The 13,076-nt window shown below is 34.2% G+C and overlaps 1 protein-coding gene across 2 annotated transcripts in view; it reads right to left on the bottom strand.

Annotated features, from left to right (window-relative positions):
• The window catches only part of RCOR3 (REST corepressor 3), a 42,206-nt gene that overhangs the window by 10,245 nt on the left and 18,885 nt on the right, over nucleotides 1-13,076 (bottom strand). For both annotated transcript variants that reach the window (XM_044677085.1, XM_044677086.1), the window contains exons 7-8: nucleotides 11,414-11,491; nucleotides 5,925-5,982 (exon numbers count right to left, since the gene is read on the bottom strand). In XM_044677085.1, the coding sequence (XP_044533020.1) occupies nucleotides 5,925-5,982; nucleotides 11,414-11,491 (136 nt within the window). The remainder of the gene's footprint in view (nucleotides 1-5,924; nucleotides 5,983-11,413; nucleotides 11,492-13,076) is intronic.

Below are 13,076 nucleotides of genomic sequence, written 5' to 3'. Positions count from 1 at the left end.
GATATATATATATATATATATTTTTTTTTTTAAACCCTTACTTTCCATCTTAGAATCAATACTGTATATTGGTTCCAAGGCAGGAGAGTAGTAAAGAGTGTTAAGTGATTTGACCAGGATCACAGAGCTAGGAAGGGTCTGGGGATACATTTGAACCCAGAACTTACTATCTCTAGGCCTGGCTCGTCATCCACTGAGCCAACTAACTATCTCCTGCTTTATACTCTTAAATGCCAAGAACCATGGCCCTAGCTCCCACCCTAATGAGCTTTTATGTATGGGTTATATCTTTCAATATTTAACCATATTAGCAACTAAAATGTCTTAGTATTGTCAAAAGAATAATTTTGAGCTCAAAGACCACTGAAAGAGCTTCAGGAATACTCAGAGGTCCCTAGACCCCACTGGAAAACTGTTGACTTAGATCATGTAACATAGATTTAGAGCTGGAAGAGACCTCAGAGGTCATATAGATCAACCTCTTCAATCTACAGATAAAGAAAGTGAGGTCCAGAAAAATTAAGTAACCTACCCAAGGTTACCCAGGGAGGAAGTAGCAGAATCAGGATTTGAACCCAAAAATACTGACTCCATTTCTATCACTGGGTCTTTCCAAAGCTTTTAGTAAGGTATTTCATTATTCTGGTGGAGAGAATGAGAGATATGATCTGTATGATAATGAAATTTAATTGATTCAGAACTGTCTGCATGGCTGAAATTAAACAATAGCTATTAATGGTTTTCTGTAAATGTGTCAGGAAGTCCCACATGAAGTACCACAGTGATCTGTGCTTAGCCTTATGTGATTTGCCATTTTCATCAATGACTTGGATAAAGGAATAGATGGTATGATCAACAAATCTATTAATGACTCTAAGTTGGGAGAGAAAGCTAACATATTGGATGACAAAAATTAGTATCCAAAAGGATCTAGACAGGCTAGAGCTGTGTGGGCGAAGATGTGGCACGCGTGCCCTGGCAGCATGGAGGAAGCTGCTCCCCTCCCCCTCTACAATGCACCTGAGGACATTTTTTGCATGCCCTGCCCCTCTGTTCAGTCACCCAAAGGGGCACTTCCTCCCTCCACTCCCTGGGGTAACGTGGGGGATGGATCATAGGAGGCTTGAAGGTGCAGTTTGGGCAAACAATCTCTAAAAGGTTTACCAATGATGAACTAGAGCATTGGCCTGAATTTAAAATGAAATTTGATACGGGTAAATGTAGAGTCTTACACTTGAGTAAAAGAAAAATATCAAAACCACTAGTACAAGATGGGGGAAGCATGGTTTAAAAGTAGCTGCAGAACTGGGTAGTGCAAAAGAATGAAAACTCAATGAGTCTGCAATATGTTAGCCAAAAAAGGTAATGAAATCTTGAACTATGTTAAGAGAAGCAAAGTTTCTAGGAATACAGAAGTGATAACATCAATAGGGAAGAAGTATTCTTCCCTAATTAGACTGCATCAGTTTAAAGACAGTGATAAGCTGGAGTGTCCATAGGAGGACAACCAGGATGGTGAAAGATATCAAAACAAAATTAAACAATTGAGTCCATGTCATATGAAGAACGATTGAAGGAAATAAATTATGTTAAACCTAGACAAGAAAAGATGGGGGAGTGGAATGAGAGCTGTCTTTGGGGGTGCCAAATGAGGATGAATTAGTTTTTCTGGTGGAAGGTACAAGGAGGCTAATTTTAGTTTGATATCAAGAAAAACTTCTTAATGATTAGAGCTGTCCAAAGAAGACCAGGCTTCCTCAGAAGGTGAACAGTTCCCTGGAAGCATCTTCATATAGGGTATGAGTTGGATTAGATAAGGTCTCTAGTAATTTAGTCACAGAATTGGAAAGACAGGAGGTTCGAGTTCTGCTTCTGACATACAGTGTCTGAATTTAGGCCAGTCACATAAGCCCTCAATGTCACAAGTAACTCTTAAGATACTAAGTTGCAGAGCAGGTATCATTTTCTACTGACAGGGAAAATATTCTCCCTAGGAGTTCTCTATACTAAGTAAATCACAGACCTAGTGAACACAGACACAGATATAGACATGCACACACACATACATAGATTCAATGAATACATTTTCTATAAAGTATCAATGAATTTAAGAAAAACACACACAAATATATATACACAAATCTATCTCCTTTTCCCTAACCGTTATCTCAAGACAAAGAATTAACTATAGACGAAGATAATCTTATCAATTTTTAAACATTTATAATTTCAAGTTATAAAAAACTGCTGATTTTTTTGTTCTTGATATATATCAATTTTTAAAGTTATAAGGAATAGGCATAGATTAATTCAACAAATTCAGAAAAAATAAAAGCATCTTTCTAGTCTATCATTAAATTTAATGTTTAACAGATTAAGTGCCAAGAAGTATTTCTAATAAAAGCTAGGTTAAGCTTCTTAATATAAATAATCTATATAATCAATTCTTGATAATCTTCACAAGTTATAGCATGAATAAACCAAAAGTTTATATTTGACTTTAGAATATATTTTAATTGAATTTATATATGGATGTGTGGATTATTTAGGAATTACATGGTAAGTAAGCACCTATCTCAGGAGAGCTATCTAGGTTTCTCCCATTAGATTCCCTTACTTTTCCTGACTCCACCTCAGGACCTTTGATCTTCTTAACTTGAAGTGGAGAGAAATAGTAATGTGTCCTAAGATAGACACAATTCTCTCTGTAAACTGCCTGAATAGCTGGCTCATAATTTTTCTGAGCTGAGAAAGGTTATTTCATATTTCAGTTTAAGAGGTCTGGACTTTAGGTTATATCAGTGATTCCCAAAGTGGGCGCTACCACCCCCTGGTAGGTACTGCAGCGATCCAGGGGAAGCAGTGATGGCCACAGGTGCATTTATCTTTCCTATTAATTGCTATTAATATTTTAAAAAAATTAAATTCCAGGGGGCTAAGTAATATTTTTTCTAGAAAGGGGGCAGTAGGCCAAAAAAGTTTGGGAACCACTGGGTTATATGGAGAAGGTAAATTATGTACACATGACATCAAAACTTTCTAATATTAATAAATATTTTAAAGCAAGATTTATTCCAGATGAACATAAATAAGCAAATTAAACAATATTCTTTAAATATCACTGTAGTATTTCTTTAACCAGATCATAAAAAAGAAACAGCACATTCCATGAAACACACAAAACAAAAAAACAAAAAAAATCCTAAACCAAATAGCTTCTAAATTTTGGTTCAGTTTGTAGTATCATGAAAAATAATAATAGGTTGAATTAATTTCATTCCTTAAGAAAAAGTTACCTTATGTAGTTTCTGACTCTTCTAAGAGAATGAAATGAGGATATATTTAAAAGCTATGACATGACTTCAATCATATTTCTAGGTTCAAAAAATGTATTTTGAAGAAAGCTATTTAAAGTTTAAAATATTTTTTCCTTGATTCTAGGACAGCCAATTCACTTTGTTACTAATATAGTAATATAAATTCAAGATACACTAACTAATCTGTTGCCCTTTTATAAAAGGCAATAGTTGGTGGCATACACTACATACAAAAATATTCACACTACTTATATCTCATCACCACACATGAGAGTTAGACAGAAATGACATTATGATTAGAGGAGGCAGTTAGCAGAATAAGCCTCTTGTAGATTGTATAGATGTTGTAGATATTTAGGAAGGAAGAAAAAAATGTCATTCTTGTCTGTCTCCAGAACTTCATACACCACTAGTCCACATGCACTTTTTTATTATTTGCAAGGAAATGAAAATCCTTAAAAGCATTCACAACCTTTAGCAAACTGCTGATTTATTTTATATTAAGGGTCACTTAAAAGTTGTATGCAAAATTTCACAGAATACAAGATGACTTTCTCATGTACAGTTTTATACCTAACATTGATATGGTGCTTTAAGGTTTGCAAAGCACTTCAGATATTATCTCATATATTTCTCACAACTCAATAAAGTAGGTTAAATATTTGACTAATTACCTATAATTTCAAGTGGCATTTAGTAGTGTGAAGCTTTCATTCTTTTCTTTGAATATCTGAACTTTGAGTCTATGCCCAGGGCACATTTGGATTAAAATTTACACATTCTGCCACAGCATCTGCCAATCCAACTTCAAGCAAGAGTCAGGACTTCGTACAAAATTCAGTGGATATTTTCACAAATGGAGGAAAGGTTTCAAGAAGGATTATCACAATACTGTACTAATGAAATGTTAGCAAACACTGGTCTGAGCTAAGGGCTCCTATCCAGAACCTTCTAATTCCTATTCTCTTCTTAGCCAAGAAACAGGTCAACATACAAGTCTTTTAAGTAAATTAATTCTAATGGTCAAGCTTCAATTCTTAGATGCTTCGAATTACGATTTATGAAAAAAGCAGCTTCACATGAATAACAACAGTATATTAAAAATCAACTTCTTTGTTAAAAAGTTAAGACATCATCATGATGTGAAATGGAAGATTAAGCAGCCACTGAAAATGATAAGGCTTGTTAAGACAAGTGACCAAATTCCAAGTTCAAAACAAAACATAATACCATATACAAAAGTTGTTTAACATGTGCGCTCAGCTTTCTCTAAAAGACGGCAAAAAGTTTTGGAAGGCGAATGTGTGGCTTTTGTTTCTGTGACTGATTTAATATGTTCGCTTTTGTAGTTTTCTTTTATGCCAATTACATTTGACAAATACACCAGCGTAACCAGTCAGTGGCCTGAATTTGGACTAGGAACAACTGCAGTTCACAAGCATAGCAACCAGCTCCAACTTTGACAGGGAAGGGATGAAAGGCATTCTTGGGAAATCCTTCCACATCAACCAAGGCCTCAAAGATAGTAGTTCAAGTTATTTTTGGCTAAGAACTAGCTGGGTGGGTCAGTGGAGTGGCTGATACTTTCATGTGACAGATTCCCACTGTGTCACCACACTGGCCTATTCCGTATCTCTCAAATCCAAGCCCAGGATCATCAAACAGTTACTCTGCAATTATCCTATTTTAAAATCTGAGAAATGCTGCACAAACATTTACCATATTAAATTCACTAATGAATCTTAGGAAATACTAAAAGATGGGCCTATATGTTGCCATTGCGAAATATATGTGTTTCAAAGTAGTAAAGTAGACAAATTATGATTGAATAATACCCTCTACCAAATTAAGAGTTAGATAAAACTCTACTGTAGTTAAGTCTGATCTAATGATATAATCAGTGAACAAGTAACACTTTTGAGAAAACTTTATATTAAAAGTCCAGAAGTAACCCAGCTCCTGATTTATTTATTATTATTCAGGCTACAAAAGGACTCTTAAGAAATAATTTTAAATGTTCCTTTTAATAATCACCTTTCTTAGGGTACTTAAAATTGTAATATGAATTTTAAAAATGAGTTTATAAATAACTTTCTAGTAACCCATCTTCTGAACAAAGTTTATCTCTATACAATAAACATTTTAATACCTAGATTATATTACTTAGTTTATAAAATGGAGAAATACTAACATGTAAATAAATCAGAGAAACAAGCAACACACATCACAGTTCAAATGCACTTTCACTATATGATTTCAAAGAGTGAATCCAAAATGAATGAACTCAATTGTAGGAATGAAGCAGCAGCATACAGGGCATTTTGCCCCTGACTGTCATCACTAAAGTTTTATTTATCTGTTGTGTGTGCTGAAAGTGTGCTGCTTACTGTTTAGGACAAAAAGAGGCACATAGGCTTATTAGCACATGAGTCAGAGGCACATTCAGAAGTAGAATATAGAATTCCTGGTCATCAGATCTGCATGATATAAACACAAGAGCCCCCTTTTCGATCCATTCTGAAGGAAGGGGAAGAACTGTGGTAATTCTTTCATGCCAAGTTAAAGATAATAATTATTAATAACAATAACTGCTTATCTTTAATATACCTTGCACTGCTAGAAGCTGCTCCTCTGTGGTCCAACGGGCATTAATTTTCTGATTTGACTACAAAATTAAAGAGAAGTTTCCTAATGAGGACATGAAGAAAGACATTTCCAAAGTGCTCATTTTTAATTTTTCATTTGTATCATAGACATAAGATTTCTATAAGTCTGATTTTAAAATATTCCTTATAAAAGGAATTAAAATACTCTATTACCTTTTATCCACCCTGAAAGGGAAATGTACTAAACTGAGGATTCTGAGCCAACATTTGTGTAGCAGTAACTGACATTAAATCTGAGAAAGTCTAATAGGTTACCCTATTACTAGGTTTCCATTATATAGTTCAGATATTATTTTTAACCTATTTTTAAAATGTCTCAAGAGATGGTACTTTCTTTAGTGCAGAATTCCTTAGTCTTGTCAAATGTCAATTTCTAGTTCAGATAGATTTTTCTGATATTTATTTTAAACTCATCTTTACCTAATGATAATATCCCATTAGTCCAGCAAATCAGCAGTTCTATAGACCAGATTTAACACTAAGGCTATGGGCACGTAAAAGCTCAGGATATGTCATGCATTATACAAGTTTAAAATACATTTTTCATCTAATAAACATTTTAATGACTTCCTTATGGTTTCATAAATATCACCTGTATATGGTCCTAAATTTAATTCTGGCCTGAGTAATACAACATATACCTAACACACAAGGGCAAAAGGAAGAGGGCAGACAGGTAGCATTAAGAACTTCTAAGATCATAAAGTCCTGCACTGTACCACTGTCTGATCATTCTTTGCCAAAGCAGAAAGAGAAGCTTTCTCTAAGGAGAGTAGATGGAGAGTGTTCAAACCCTTTATCACTTCCTGCATAGCACCAGAAGCCTCTGGAGTAAATAAGTAAGCTGGGCCCATGCCAGCTTCTTCACTGTGAATACAGAGTGGTTTCATGGTATGTGTAGCCCTAAAGAATAAGAAATTTTTATAATTCTAAGAATGGTAAGGGAAGAGGCAGTAGAGAAGAAAAACAGGAAAGAGAGAGAGAAAAAAAGGCTTGTGGTAAAAAGAGTAAAATCCCCAAACAAGAAGCAGAGGATTGATTCTGGCTAGAAAGGGGAAAAGTAGGAGAAACAAAATCATTTCTTATGACAAGAGTCATCAGACTCAAGCTTTAGAGATTAGGATTAAGAAGAACAGTCAGAACAGAAGGGACAAGAGAAGGGAAGTAGAACAAGGAAGGTAAAAGACATAGTATCTACTGTGACAGGAAGAAAAACTAGGGAGATGAAAGGGAAATAAATCAAATGGGGGAAGGAAGGAAAAATAGAAGGGTTGAGGAGAAGTTAGGAGGTTGCACAGCTGTACCAGTTAAAAGGAAAGTGACAAGAACAGACCAGGAAGTCCCCAGGGGCAGGAGGGAGAGGTCCTGTAAAGAATCAAAGAAAGGCAAAATGACTAGGGAAGAAAGGAGAATGGTTAAGTAGAAAAGTGACTTAAAGAACAACCAGAGGCTTCCTGGACATTAATTAATGAGTTAGCTACATGCTAACTGTTACTGTATAGTTTAGAAATTTAATTCAAAATAATACAAGGGGTACAATTTTTCAATGCCTGGAAATTAAATAGCATTTTTATCCTTAGCTTGGTATTCTCATCTTAAATAATGAACCATACTTTGAAATATTAGCATTTTTAAAGTAATAATTTTACTAGTGACAGGCACTCAACCTGTATTTTCATTGGTATTAGGAAACTCCTCCTACCAATGTCGGTTGGACCTTTTTCTAGAGTTTATACCCTTAAAGAGTTATCTAGCACACAAGAGAGGCTGAGTGACTTGCTCAGAGTCACACAGCCAGGAGGGGTCTGAGGCAAAACTTGAATCCAGATCTTCCTGGCTTCCAGGATAGTTTTCTATCTTTAAAGTTTTTTAACCAAACATATTTTTCATTGAAAGCGTCTATAGGAAAGTTAACTATAAAGTTATAAAAACTATAAAGTGAACTCTCTGTCTTGTCACATTCCCAAACCAGTTTGTCTTCTCTTATTCTGTGGTCCATTTCCCTAAGTCTGATAATCATTTAATTCCTTTCTCTTCATCACTGATTATATCTAAATCTGTTAATAAAGCTAGTAAAATTGAATATTTGATACTTACTGAAGTCAGAGACCATCACTTTTTCGGTCTCTATATCCACCCAGCTTGCTATTGGCTTCAAGTCAAGAAGACCTGGGCTCAAATCCAATCTCTAATACTTACTAGTTACCTGACCTTTGGTAAGTCACAACTTATATATGTCTCCATTAACTCCTGACTACTTATTTTCCCCAAGTTGCAGACTGGCTATGATCCCCTTAGTCAGAGGGCTCCCCATGTTGGAAAATTCTCAGATCCTTCCCAAATATTAACATGTTTCCAACACCTAGCACAAGGTCATATGTATAGTAGGCAATTACTATCTGTTGAATTCAAAATCTTATTATTTTTCCCTTGAAATGTCTTTTGGATTCCCCTTTTATCCATTCTACAAAATCACTATCTTAGATCTATGACATCAGTAATGATAACAAACACAAAGTTTACAAGATACTTTCTTCACATCACTCAAGTAGGCAACATAGCTAAGCTATATGTCCAAGGTTGCATAGCTAAAAAGTGATGCCATTCTAATCTTCCTAAAACATTACTTTAGTGAGGTTATTCCCTTGTTCATGAGCCTACATTTGCTACCTATTACATGTATCTTCACTGCTTGGCTATCATGGTCCTCTAAAATTTGCTTACTATACCTCTCTAACTTTATTTTCTTTTGCTCCCCAAGATAAACCTTTGATAAGTCTGGCTCATCTCCTTAATGCCTGCCCTGTGGATGTTTATTCTTCCTTTGTATGATATTTTTACTCTATATGGGATGCCCTGGGCCTCATATTTCTAATCTAATTCTAATTTTTCAAAACATAGCTCAGATGCTCTCTTCTCCTCAGGGCCTTCATTATCTATCAACTCTAGTCTTGCATAATCCGTTCCCATGTAGTTTCTATTTAAGGGAAAGATCATTGGGTGGCATAGTGGATAGAGCCTTGGGCCAGAAGTCAGGAAGATCTGAATTCAAATCCAGCCTTAGATACTTATTAGCTGTAGCAAGTCACTTAACATCTGTTTGTCTGTTTCCTCATCTGTAAAATGGGGATAATAACATCTACCCTGCCCCTTACTCTTTCAGAATTGTTGTGAAGATCAAATGTGATAATTATAAAGCACTTAGCACAGTGTCTGGTACATAGTAAGCATTATAGAAATGTTAGTTATTATTATTAACGTCACTATTATCTAGCTATGTGACTTTGGATAAATCGCTGTACTTTTTTTTAAAGCAACCAGAAAGGTTTTATGTCATATATTAAAATTAACCTTCTTATATATTTTGGATATATTTCTTCAAGTCATACAAGATTTGTGAATCCATTCCAAAATAATATTCAAACATTAATTTGTGATGAATTATTAACATTAACATTCCTATTGTTTCATTTTGACCAATATTTTCTACTAAGGGCAAAAAAAAGGCAACTTCCAAACCTCAAAATATGAACAAAAAAACAAAATCAAGTTGTATAATTTCTGAATATTATAAATGATGGTAATTTAAATTATTACATTAAAATGGGAATATTATAGATTCTATGTCCAATCCTTTCACTATTTAACATTCTTAAGGTAAAAAATTGGTATTATAGAAGAAATATTGAAGCATTTGTTGAGAGCAGCAGCTGCCAAAATTTATATAGCACTTAAAGGTTGCAAACTTCATTTACATTATCTAGTCACAAGACCCATATTTACATCTCTGGATCCAGGTATATGTCAGAATATTTGACACATATTAGCTATCTGACGCTTGACAAATCACTTAATCTAAACCTCCATTTCCTTCTCTCTAAAGTGGTGATGTCACCTTTTGCCTCTCCTACATTCCAGGGTCATGAAGTTCAAAAGAGGTACCATATGAAGCTGTTTTTAAACTGAGGAAAACGAGACAAATGTAGCGTCATTAAAGTACTGTCCTTAATATATACCAGCTGCCAGATGTTGCTAGATTGATACATCAACTTGTAGCTTGGAATGAGATATTAGAATTAAATAGAAAAATCAAACAGGCAACCTTTTACTTAGCATTCTTGGTGACAAATGTAAAACCTTTGCTCATAATGCCCTGAGAGGCATCATAATGTAGTGGAAGGAGAGCTAACTTTAAAGTTGGGAAGACCTGTCCCTTTAGACCTCTCAGTGCACTGGGTGACTCTCAAACTCTAAATAGCACAAGGTGATGACTTTTGCTGCTAGGGCTTTCCTTAGTGGAGTTTCCCAGTCCAATGTAATCATAGATCTGGTCCATAAACAGAACCTAATGATTCTTTCTTCCTAAAAGAGTGTGATGGGACACAATTCTGAAGCACCAAATCCAGCTAGTTCCATCCAAATATGAAGGTCTACCTTCGTAACTCTTGAGTCTAAACAATATTGGAATGAGATGAACAAACATATTATTAGTTTCAAGTGTACAGGAGTCTCATAAAGGCTCATTAATACTAGCTTCTCTAGAAAGTTTATGACAAAAAGCATTCTCATTTCCACTTTACAAAATAAAAAACATCCCATATAAATATTCTATGAAAATAAAAGAATTTAGGCTTTAGAAAGAAATTAAGGGACTAAATAGTCTAACTAACTACTAGTTTTAGCTCTAATATCTCCATGCTGTTCCCCTGAAAATACAACTTCACATATTAAAATCCTCAGTTAAAAATATTGAAGGTGGGGCAGCTGTGTAGCTCAGTGGATTGAGAGCCAGGCATAGAGATGGAAGGTTCTGGGTTCAAATGTGGCCTCAGACACTTCCTAGCTGTGTAACCCTGGGCAAGTCACTTAACCATCGTTGCCTAAAGTTTTACCACTCTTCTGTTTGGGAACCAATAGTTAGTAACAATTCCAAAACAGAAGGGTTTTTAAAAATATATCTCCCAAAAGTCATTTCTTTTAAGAAAAGGGAAAAAAAAGAACTAAAAGTATCCACAATTTTAAGGTATGTTCCTAATACACAATCAGAGCGTGATAACTTAAGCCTCCTTTCCCCAGCTCACCACATTAGGATTCCTTGCTACAAATTCCCATTAAGTGGGAAGAAGTAGGCAAATGACGTATAACCAAGAAAGCATTATTTAAGTTTCTCCTACCCAGCATGTCTCTTTCTTTCCTACCTGATTTCTAGGGTAGTAAGAATGGGGGAGGGGAAATGATGCAACTCAAACATGGTTCACAAAATAAGGTAATCTGACTCACTTTAAGTGAATAATCATCTAATACGTAAAACATCAATATTTCCCAATATTCGTAGTCTGTGAAAAATCCATTTAGGCATGACAAATAGTTAATTTCAGGTAACAAAGTCTCACTATAGTAATGATATCTTATTTTTTAAAATCAACATACCTCAGGAGGCTTGAATTCTTCAATTCCCCCTTCCATTTTCTGTTTAAGTGCACTGTTTACTTGCTTAGCATTTTGAACCTTGAATTAAAAAAAATAATAACAAATTGGATAGCTTATAATTAACTAAACATTTGATCATCCAAAATGTGAAAAGACTATGCAAGTCATATATTCACAGACATATCCATCTATGATCCTTGCTATTTATGAAGTTCTTTGGAGGAAAGATCATACCATATTGCATCACATTCTGATACTAAGCCTATTGTTCCTTATAGATAACAACCAATAGAGCAAACACCAAATTATTTTTCTAGTAATGAAAATGAATTTTTCACCCAGGTACCTTTTATGATTATAGCATAGATCTGTTGAGATAGGGTACTTTTTTGGCTATGAGTATTGCCAAAGTTATTTAAGCAGATAAAATTTCATGTTGTTTTCCTTATTACCATGATAAATTCAACTGAACGAACAAGTTCCATATAAATATCATACCAATAGATGTTACTGTTCACCACCTCTGGTAGATAGGCAAGAAATACGATTAAAGTTTTTAAGTGCAGCAATTTTTAAACTAATGAGTGTGCAATTTTAAAATTAAAATTGCACTAACACTTAACTATATAATATTAAGAGCTGGAAAGGCCCTGGGATGCCATTTAGCCTAACCTCCTCATGGTAAAAGATGAAGAAACCAAATGCCATAGGGGTTAATTTGCCCAAAGTTGCAAAAGCATTAGAGTTTGAATTTGAATCAAACATCTATATCTCTATGTACATGGATATGGATATCTGAAAAGGACAAATCACATATACAACTGTTATTTAGGCTAAGTTCTTTCAATGGAGCCTCATATGAATATGGATTTCCAGGTCCTTCATCACACTGGTTAGCAATCTCTAGATAACCCTTCAGTTTGTTAAAAACCCTCATAAAATATGTTTGGTTCTGGATACCCAATTTTAAGATATGGATGCAAAAACCTTAAAATAGTATTAATTTAGTCGCAAATATAGACAAAATAATAGTTAAGGATTCCAACCTCAAGACCTCAACAAATTTTAAAAAAGCCACAAAATTCTAAAAGCAATATAACTAGAGGTTCAGAAGAATATTAGAAACAATGGGAGCAAACTAAAGACTAAGTGCTAGAAGTTCAGCAAGTTTCAGTAAAGGAGGGGGACTTTGGCTCATAATTTTAAAGTTCAGAAACAGGAAAGTTTTTGAAATGAAAGTTACTCCATGTACTTAGAATTTTTTAAAAGATAAAGGATCAACATCAAGAAATAAAGCTAAGTATGTGAGGAAGAAAAATAGAAAGATGGATTTATTTGCCATTCAAAGTTTCCCAGGCTTATGATTTTAAACACTGATTACTTTTTAGCTTTTCTTTGGGTTTTTATTAAAGTTTAATAGACAAAAAACTAGGTAGAATTTCCTTTAATAAAATGGACAAAGATTTAGATATATTAGAGAAAGTAATTTCTGCTACAAATATTATTCAACACAAAAACTTGTGAAAAAATTTGGTTTTTTCATAAAAGAAGATCAAGATCACACATATCTTGATTATAATCTAAATAAAAAATTTTCTGTAAAGATAAGAAATTATGTTTATTTCATCATGGTAAACTATTAAAATAGTACATAAATTGTTTT

This window comes from Gracilinanus agilis, chromosome 4, assembly GCF_016433145.1.
Source record: "Gracilinanus agilis isolate LMUSP501 chromosome 4, AgileGrace, whole genome shotgun sequence".
In the NCBI taxonomy this organism is placed as follows: Eukaryota; Metazoa; Chordata; class Mammalia; order Didelphimorphia; family Didelphidae; genus Gracilinanus; species Gracilinanus agilis.
The sequence above is the reverse complement of the archived record's forward strand: the minus strand, read 5'-3'. Positions and strand labels throughout refer to the sequence as shown.